The sequence below is a fragment of the Aplysia californica genome, unplaced genomic scaffold, assembly GCF_000002075.1.
Source record: "Aplysia californica isolate F4 #8 unplaced genomic scaffold, AplCal3.0 scaffold00142, whole genome shotgun sequence".
NCBI classification, from domain to species: domain Eukaryota; kingdom Metazoa; phylum Mollusca; class Gastropoda; order Aplysiida; family Aplysiidae; genus Aplysia; species Aplysia californica.
The window spans coordinates 164,230-175,007 of record NW_004797412.1 but is presented as its reverse complement, the minus strand read 5'-3'; the positions used below and the strand labels follow the sequence as shown (position 1 = coordinate 175,007).

At 36.8% G+C, this 10,778-nt stretch overlaps 1 protein-coding gene across 1 annotated transcript in view; it reads right to left on the bottom strand.

Moving 5' to 3' along the window:
• LOC101849610 (unconventional myosin-Ie) overlaps positions 1 to 10,778 on the bottom strand; it is a gene marked incomplete in the record, with an annotated part of 44,812 nt that overhangs the window by 32,258 nt on the left and 1,776 nt on the right. Inside the window, 5 exon segments of the mRNA XM_013081700.2 lie at positions 2,182 to 2,269; positions 2,850 to 2,944; positions 3,433 to 3,522; positions 4,520 to 4,645; positions 6,960 to 7,007. Of these exon segments, the coding sequence (XP_012937154.1) occupies positions 2,182 to 2,269; positions 2,850 to 2,944; positions 3,433 to 3,522; positions 4,520 to 4,645; positions 6,960 to 6,962 (402 nt within the window).

The window sequence follows — 10,778 nt, the reverse complement described above, 5'->3', positions numbered from 1 at the left end:
TACTAATGTGTGTGTGTGTGTGTGTGTGTGTGTGTGTGTGTGTGTGTGTGTGTGTGTGTGTGTGTTTGCGTGTGTGTGTGTGTGTGTGTGAGTTATGTGTGCTCTCGTGTGTTTATGCTGCTATTGCAAACGTAAAATAAGATAGCGTAAACACGGCACGTAAGCCGACTCGCGGCCTTCCGAGCGCATGGTTTCGGTGAAATGGGGGTAATTCAGGTCACAGTTTCTTTGCTCTTTCGCTATAAAACACCAAATGCTGTACACTTTGAAAAAGTTCAGATTTTCTTCGTTACATTAGTGTAAGTTGTTTGTATTATATCCGAGTATTTGGAGCTGGAGAATCGCCGTTGAAAGGGAAGCCCCTCGCGGTCGGAAAGCGAGGTCGGCCAGTTTAAAATTGACACCCGTGCAGCCGAGGCATTCGAATGCTTTGCAGAAAGACTGATGATTTAAAACCGATTTTTTCATAGGTGGAGAACTATACAGCTTTTGAGCATGGTTTCGCTTGGTACATTTTTGGCACTTGGAGTTTGGATAGAAAACCTCTTTTAAAAAAGCGTCTAAGTTTTCAAAGATCATTTTTAACACGAAATGTATAAAATACCAGCTAAAAAAAGGTACTAATAGAAAGAACAGTTCATTTTTCTAGTAGAATAAAGTCATGGGCTTGGAAATATTTTGCATGAATACTTCCGCGAAACTACCGGGAGCACTCAGTATACTATAATATTGAGCCGATCGCTCCCCGCTAGGGCTGGTGCAGCGCCGGCCGGGACAACGCTCGTTGTTTTTATTGAATTAAGACAGATCATCGTGTTTGAGGCAATAAAATACTGAATCGTAATGATCTCACAGTCTTTAAAAACATTAAGCTTCATTTCTTTGTTACAGTGATTTTACTCTGTTAATATTGTAGAGATGCTTGGTGCACTTGGTACTCTTTTATTATCTGTCATACATGGGGTTGCAGCCAATCAACGACTCCAGCAATATTTGATTATTATGTTAAATTGAAACAGCTGCAATTCTCTTAAAAATTGACGGAGAGGTAAAGTATGATACCAAAATTCTCATGAGTTATTGGCCTTTCATATGAAACAGATGAATTTGACATAAAGCTACTTTGAAAATTTAGTATCCGGTACCTAGTATAATGTTGCATTTGATGTGAAGGCCATTCTCGTGAAAATTTTATTTTGCCATAAGTTTTTATTCAGTGACTGAATAGTTTTCTATTTCTGTGTTTCACCTTGTAGTGGCACAGTCTCTATCTCAATTCTAAGACCCTTGTTGCTATGGAAATATGTTGCTCAACTTCGGAGGCTATTTTCTCCTTTTCATGTTTCCTCACCTCGCACAATTAAAAGCTCCGTATTTTCGTCAAAGAATGTCATAAACTTCATTCTTTTTTTAAATTGTAGGGAAAAGGTGATAGTTTTTTAAAATAATGTTAACTTAGTTTTGAAATTTCCTTCATATGACTGATATAGACGGGCAGGGACACATATTGTAAATGTCGTTCAACATTGCAATGTGTAAAAAAAAAAATTTTCAGTGAAAACAAAGTATGTAATATAGTTTGATATGGCTCATTGATTGAGATTAGTCTCATTCCTCTCCTTAAAAAGTAACTTATTTGAACGAAATAAATCTTTGGAGTTTAGATATTATCTCGGGCGCAACAATACAACATTTCTTACATCTCCTGTAAATCTTCTATTTTGACAAACAACACTGATGAATGACAGCAAAATGTAATTACAAAACACTAATAATTTTAAAAAGGTACAAATTCATTTCAATAATCTGGAAAAATCAGAACAAAATTCCCCAAGCAAAAAGCCTAAAAACTATAACCACTGTTTTTTAGATTGAAGGCTAACTTCAATACTTCAAAAACTATTGAATCACCTTGAAAGAGTAAACATACAAGCGTCAACTACTCAACCGTGTCAAAAGACAAAAACAGAAAGCAAAGAACTTGAAATACTCTTCATTAATATTCTACTAGTGGTAGGTGCAAGTATCAAGTCACCTAAAACATCAATGTTCAAGTGAAAGAAAAAACACACAAAGAAAGAACAAATTTCGTCTTGTAAACAAGCTGAAAGCAAACCAATCCCCCTGTTATGTGAACATATTTAAACCATACAGATTGATTGGCAGGATGAAAGGTCTTACCTGTACAAGTGGCCCACCACCAGACACTTTGGAAATGTAGCCCATGATGTACTTTGCTGCAACAGTTTTTCCTGCACCACTTTCCCCACTTTAAAGAAAAAGAAAGATTAAACATTAACAGTAAGGCTCATTCTTCATGCCTGGGGCTCATGAGTCGAAACGATTTTCTTTCTTAAAAAATAACAACAACAACAACAACAACAACAACAAACAAACAAGTCAGCAGTTTTGGGGGTTTTTTCAAACTCACTTCTAAAAACAGTCATCTGAGTTCAAGAAAAAATAAGAACTGATACAGTAACAGTATACATCACAGATTTCAAACTTTATAAAGCACATCAGCAGGTATACACAATATTTTCTTTACAATACGGAGCAACGTCTAATACAAACTGAGCAAAACCATGTAGTTAAGATCTGACTTAACCTTTTCAAAAAAAAGAGAAAGAATTGAAAAGAACCTTCAAAGTGAACACAACCTTTGATGCATACTGATATTTCAGTCTCTTTTGCGTTTGAAAATGTTGGGAGTTCACACCATATTATCTCAGAATTGGCAAAGCAAAAGTCAACTTCAGTCTAAAGAAATGTGATATGGAGAGAAAAAAGCTTCAAACAGTCCCTCCCCTCTCTCTCCTTGCATGAAAAAAAACTTCATTTTTGCTCACCTGATGATGACACACTGATTCTCCATCTCAATCAACATGTTTCTGTACATGTTGTCTGTCAAGGCATACACATGGGGAGGATTTTCATACTGTGCCTGAAGATGCATCCAATAACACGTTTTTCTTACTTGTAGGATAAAATATGATTGGTACAGGATATTATATTCTTTCACTCATCAAATAAAAAAATTACACCCAAAAAAATATGACAAGTTTAAATTTCCATCCACTTTTCTTCAAAAAAAAACGTAATGCAAACAAAGAATATGAATTCTTAAATTTTTCTTACTTGATGGATAAATATGATTGGTACAGGATATTATATTCTTTCACTCATCAAATAAAAAAAATTACAACAAAAAAAATACGTCCAGTTTAAATTTCCATCCACTTAAAAAAAAAATTGATGCCAACAAAGAATGTGAATTCTTATTTTAAAACACACATGCTTCAATCAAGTGATCACCTAACCTATCCTTTTAAACTGGCAAATACACCCCCTCCTTAGCTTATATGCACTCATACAAAGAGAGGCACATACGCATACACAAGCCTATACTCTACATATAAAGAGCATACTTACAGCCCCTTGGTACAGTTCAACTTCTTTTTCCCCATAGATGCTCAACATTTTGAATGGGTTCACAGACACCAACACAGGTCCAATGTATGTCTTGCAAACAGGTTAAAGATCATGTACAAAAGATCATAACTGACAAATCATCTTTTTAAATATTGTTTGCAAAAAAAAGCATGAAGAAAACATAATTACATATTTAATTACTCATTTATCTTTTTCCTGATACTAATAACCTTACAACTGAATACTGAATGATAAAACATGAGTAAAAGAAGTCTCTTTTGTTTGCTTCCATGTATTATCTTTTAGCCATTTTCCGGCAAATGACTCAAAAAACTTCATAACAGGAATGAAAGAACTATAAGTGCTCTTACCAAGACAATCTATTATCTATTTGTGGTTGCCGAATTTTGCTATTCAAAAGGCTTTTTAATGGCTGCAGCGATCGATATGCGGTTTTCGCCAAAAGATTCTTTAAAATATTCTCCAGAGCATGACGCCCTTGATTTTTTCAGTTTTGAGACAATTTTGCTGCAAAAAGCTAAATTTCTTTATTTCGCCGATTGCTTTTGTAGGCCGACGCTTCTGTCTCTGTAATTTTAGAAAATCCGGAAGTGATATTACGCGAGGCGCATTTTGTTTTGAGAGTATAGATCTAGACCTTAAAATTTTTTTGCATCTCTCAAGATTTATTGCCCCATTCCAGTAGAGTGTAAATATAGTTAGGCCAATGAATTTTAGTTGCTATTAAAGCACCAATCATTCCTTTCATCGAAAGGGGGCACAGCTAGTCATCTATAAAGGCAAAGAACCTACTTTTTACAAAACAGTTACAGAACGTGATTCACTTATCAAAAATAGTTTTTTAACTGACTTTCAAGTATATTATATTCATGCAATACAGTTTATCTTCAAATACAGTGCACGCACAAAGTCAAACTGGATACAGTCAAAATATATCAGAACTGAACATTTCAGAGTTCTCAATAAGGATCTTTCTCTTTCCTTCCTAAGTCTTTAAACAAATGCTGTTCTACTTTAAAAAATAATTTTTCCGGCAAATTTGCATAAGCTTTGCTCAAAAGGATACATAAATAACATCATCCATAAATCTTTTCTTAAGATTTTCCATAATTTCTGATTCAGAAATTTTCTGTAGCAGGACCATGTCATCCACACCACTTGTCTTGACATTATGACTTTGCCAGTGATAAGGCTGAAAGAAAAAAAATAATAGCAAGAATTTTAAAAGGCAATACTGTGAATAATGAAGAACCACTCACCCTTATTTGAAACAGCATTGATAAATGTTCTCATTTTAATTCTTCTAGTTATGTAAATAGGACTTGACTAGGCACACATAATTCTACTAACAGCATTTAAATGCTGTTTAATTTAAAATCAAACATACTAAATATCATTTCAGTTCACATTTTCTTATAAATTGCATTAGCTTCCACCTTAGAACCCAGTCATTAGGAGACAAAAACACAACAAGTCCTCAAGGGGAACAGTTAATTTCAAGGGCAAATTCAAAGAGCTGTAACTTCCACTTTGCCTTGACCACTCCCCCCCCTCCCTAATTTTTATAACTGGTTCTTACGCATCTATATTAAGATGGGAAAAAAATTGAGATACACTGCACAAGAAGTATTTAGCCTAGAAGCGGTTCTGTTCTAATACAATGCATTGTCATGCTACGACCACAGCATAAATTTTTTATTTCTCTTCTACTGTAAATATGCACACTGATTACAATTATCTAATTACATTAAACATGGTTTATTAACAAAATAACTATAATGTATTTGGTTTAGAACTGTAAAAGAAACTCAGAAATGTGCTCAACACCTTTTATGTCCATATAAAAACACACATTTTCATGTGAATTTTGCTGAAAAATGTTGATTAATGGCACAATTTATGCAGATTTTCAGTTTTTAAGAACTCTCAAGCTATAGAAGTTACAAAACTTTGGGGGCCATTTTCTAACTTTACATCTGAAACCATGCTACCCCCACCTCTTTCAATAGCAAATATCTTGAATTCTATTCAAGATAGATGGGTGATTTTTGTCATAGAAAGCAAGGCAAGTGAATAAGCTTTCAAATGATACCAATAACTCCACATGCCTAAAATTTGACGAGCGCCTGATTCTACCACGCCGTGACACATATGTATCATATGTGTATAATAAATATACAATAGTCTAAGATCCTGGTGCTTGGGAGCAAGGAAAATGCTGGATCTTAGGCGAACGGGATCTTAGCCGATGGACCAAGGGAAGAATCTACGGTGACTCATATTAAGGCCCACAACAGGTAACATGGTCTCCCTTTACTCTAAAATGAACTGACATAACCCCTAGGTATGACATATGACGAGCAAAGAGTGGTCAACCTTGATGACTAATCACAGTGGCATGAAGCATGCCATTTTCATTTACTATCCTATCGTGAGTCTCAAGATCTATGGCATCAAGTTGCCTCTCCCCTTAACCTGTCCAAAATTTATAGCTTTCCATCTCTGACCAAGTTCCCCCGCCTTTGTTGTTATGCACCATTACGTTGTGACCACACCAATTAAAATTCAGTCTGCCTCGCTAATTCGGGAGCAGAGACAACTGCTGCAATGGTAACGTAGGAGTTCACTTTTTGATATGATCCCACATGGAGCAAACTTATATAGACCATACCCACCCAGCTAGTGACGTAAGTGAAGGTGGAAAGCTCAGACGCGAGTGCAATGTTTGGGGAAAATTTATAAACGCATCGGTCAGTTCACAACTCGGTGTGATCTCGCCCGGTGCAAACACTGTACAGTACATCGAGTTTTACAATACTTATGCGATCACATTCACGAGAGTGGCTGATCTTTGACGCGACAGGCAGTTCAATGATCTCAACTTTTCATTCTTAGTTGATCTGCTGTGCCGCCCCCAGTATTTATTATGCAAATCATTATCTGAAATGCAGGGTCTTAGCCGAATGCAGACCTTCAGAATGAATCAGAGAGGGATCTTAGGGTGACTTTTGTATAGTAAAAATTCTTTTTTTATCTAACAGCGGAATCTTATGCGAATCAGGATCATAAGTCGTGGGATCTTAATCAGAGACTACAGCCCTCATAAATTTGGGAATAAACAAGTAAGTTCAACCAAACAGGGAACCATCTGCTACAAGCCTTGTAGTGCTCGAGGTACTTCAAAGGAAATATTGGCCCAACCCTAGGCTGAGAGACCTAAAACTCTATACGGGCCTGGAGAACCTGTGGCGAACAGCAGCCATCGCACTAGAGACTGGCATATATATTCATTTACAGATGAGCCAGAAGAAGAAAAATCAGTAGGCCAAAGGCATAAATCAATGAGTGCGGTGTCATCAAATACAGAATCAGAACAAACAGTAAAATTTCAGGTCACCATATAAATTGCATATATATAAAACCATGAAATAAATGGAAAACAGACAGAGAGTGTAGTTCATTAGACAGATTGAAAGATGTCAAGAGATGTGTTAACAGGTACTCACCATTTTTAAATATTGGGTTGAGATGTCCCTGTTTTTAAAAAAATAAAACTGTGGAGGACAAAAAAATAAGATAGTAATACAGGGGTAAAAGATAAATCTTAGTTTAAGAATAATTCAAAGTAATAATTCAAACATTTCCTACAAATATACTGTCACCTTTAAAAAAATAAGCATAGTTGCTCCCAAAACAGATTAACAGGGTTTTTTTGCACACAACTCGGGCCTCTCAGTCACCCAACCAGTTATGCCACAAAAAATTCTAACAAATATCTTAAAGTTCAACAAAAGTTCAACAAATCAACTGTAATAGCCTCCCGAGCTAGCACAATCGAACCTATTCATAATAGTCACTCAAAACCACAGAGAAAATGTAACGCTTTATATACAGGCGGTTGCTATGGACAGGTTCAAAGTTAAGGTCAATATTACTCATGTCAAAATGAATTCTCGGGTGGTACATGTTAACCACCAACAACAGAAACACTAAAGATAGTCATGTTTTAATTTTTTTCTTTCCCATTCCACATTTCATTTTCATCAAAATTATTGTCTGTCATTAGAGCTTTTTAAACATGAAATGCTGCTAACAGACTCAACACTACTCATATATAGCAGCCATTACTAAACACAACGGCACAAGAGAAAACACATCCCCATCCCCGACCCATGCAGCCAGTAGCCAATGTAAGACAAATGCTACACTGTCTGTCAATCATTGTCATGTGATGGAATTTTGTTTAATGAGGTCAGCAGCATTGTGATACTATATACAATGCGTCGTAACGTAAGGTGTAGGCGGCAGCAGTGTACTCAGTTTATTGAACCCTCGCACATGATTGGGTAAGTAAGCGTTGCAGTAAGTCCAGCTCCCACTTTTCTAGTATGTAGTATAGATAGTTGCTTCTTTATGCATTGATTAAATGATTAAATGTAATCACTCAGTCTGAGAATGGGATGCTTGAGATGAAAACGTTTGTAGAAAATGACTGATACGGGCAGGTTTTGGGGTCGACTTGCTGCGAAAATGACTGACCCTGGCAGTGTTCGACAGGGACCACTATGGACAGAGATTAAAAATATGAGAAAAACCCAAAATGTCACAGAACAGTGGCTTTTTGTACAGGTGACCCTAAAGGGTAAGTGACAACTTAAGTTGGTTTAGTTGTACAACCAGAGCATTAAATAATTGCACACTCTAAATTGAACGAAGAATTCTACTTCCTTTTCTACTACAATCATTTTAAAACTTTTACTCTCAAAACTTTAAAGACTCTTGTTTTTATCTGCTGCCGGCACAACTATTTCGACTCCTACCATTTAGTTTCAGGCTTTACCTGCTCCGGCACTTACTGCAACTACCAACTTAGAAAATCATGAAAGTGCAGTGTGTGAGATGAGAGCATGAAGAAGAATAAATCAGAGATACAAGATTATATAGAAAGAGAAGGCAAGAGATAGAGAGAGATGGGGAGGGTGAGATGAAGAAAGAGAGACAGGAAGGAGGGAGCAGGGATCTTATAACTAGAGCCCATTTTCTGCGGATAGGATCGGGTCAGGTAGGTACGGGGCAGATGACCACCTGACTCGTCATCTGAAAACAAATGCGTTCGTTTTTTAAGCGACGAGTCCGACACGATCAGCTTGAGCAACGATAGCTGCTTTGCACCTTCATCTGGCTAGCAAACCGATCTGACCCCCCAATGGGCACCTCGTTTAAGAAGAAGGGGAGAGATGGAGAGAGTAAAATAGAAAGAGGGTGGAGGCATTGAAGAAGCAAGTACTTTCTGTACCAGAGCAGGTTATAACATTGACTTGATCAACACCCAACTAATTTTCAAATTATTAATCACAGTAAGCTGTAGGATATAAAAACCATTGCTATTGATATTGTCAATATGGACTACTGCATGGGATGAGACTGAGAGAGTGATACAGTGTGTGCATGGGTGTGTGCATGGGTGTGTGTATTTTATGTGAGTAAGTTGTTTGTGTGAGTGTGTTTGTGTGTACATGTGTGTGTTTGCGAGTATGTGTGTGCATGTAAGAGTGTGTATACATAACCCTGGAAGCGCGCAGCCCTATATAAAGGGCTTGAGCCGGGCTACCCGGAAAGCGCGCAGGCCCTATATATAGGGCAGACCTACTTCGACCTGGAAGCGCGTAGGCCCTATATAAAGGGCATAGACGCTGACTTTTTTCAATAAAAAATTTCAGTATTCTTTATATGGAAAATGACGTAGTAAATTACAGGTCAAAGTTATAAATAGTGACTAATGACTTAGCAAGTTGTCTTGACCTTGTAGAGTGTCTCTTGGCCAAGATATCAATTGATGAAGTGACACGGTCCAGCTGAGCAACTACATGCTAAGTGTTATTACTTATTTCGCCGTGCTAATGTACTAATTGTTGAGTGTATCACATTTTGCACTTTGTTTGTATTTATTTGAACGCAATCACTTTTGAATGGCTCATTCTATATCAGCTTTAACTCATTCTCTGCCCATTTTCATACCAGCGTTCACAGGTTTTCTCTGTGCATCCGATCGAGAATGATAGGTGTGTATATTCGGGAAGGATTTTCATAGTAAAATGAAATAATAAGTAGGTAGTGTCATACATATTTTGAAAGGTAATAAAATGTAGCACTGAAAGGCGTAAAAAAATATTTGATAAGGTAAAGGACGTAATTGATACTTGTCAGAGAACACGTCCATCACATGGGAGCTAATAAAAAGGCAGACTAAATTTCCGACTTTGAATATAAATAATAAACTTTATATTTCAAAAAAGGATTCCTGCGCTCATAAAATGAATGTTACATTCAATTCCCTGCATGTTCATACAAAAAGGTGTATGAAATTGTGTAATTCTAGCAGATTTTAAGATCAATTTTGTAACATCACTGTGACAATACCAAAAGTTGTAATGAATCAGAATTTGCCCGAGTTGCACTTGCTTGTCCAAGTCTAGATTTAGATTTACACCAAGATCTAGGTCAGTATCCTCTTGATTTTAACTTCTCTTGGCTTTCTTTCCCTTTCATTTCCAAGCATATTCACTCACTTCCCTATTATCTCCAACTACCCTCTTTGCTGTCACAGTAGATTTAGATCTACAAATTATGTCTTTCACGCTTCTCACTCTCGATTCAATCATCGGCCAAATCAGAATCTAAAGCTAAGGATTCTAAGACAATATCATCTCTGTCCTCAAGTTTACTAAAGAAAAATTCCCTAGTCTGTTTACAATTTATATATATGCCTTTAAGGTCATTTACTACCAGGCCCAGAAAACATAGCTAGAACTTGAAATGGGTGAGATCATCTTTCGTGTTTTGGTTTCACAAACACACTACACAAAATACTTCAACCATTTCAACTTTCCATCCACTTACGTAGTTATAGACACTATATATTTTGTTGCAGGAAGTTTCTACTTTTGAGATTTCTTTACATCAAAACTTAAAATTATGGATCAAGCATTTACGAACTAAATAAAGTTTGAGTATAGCCTGTACCGACGTATCGATAAAGGGCAAAATTGGTGTGGTCGCGCTGCGGATATATCGGTATAATGGGCAGAGAATGAGTTAACAAAAGATATGGTTTTATATGTCTTTTATCATCTGTTGAGCCGTTTCAGTAGCAGGTATATATCTCTGGTATCTCAGCTGGTATCCCCCGCCGCCAAACCCCCATGTTTACAACCGATCCGCCATGGTGGCTGGGCATTTTTGGCGGGTTACTTCCGGTGAAATGCAGAGCGCTTCGAGGGATAAGTTTCTGTTTTGTCATGCAGTGTAGTGTGTGTGAAGGGGGG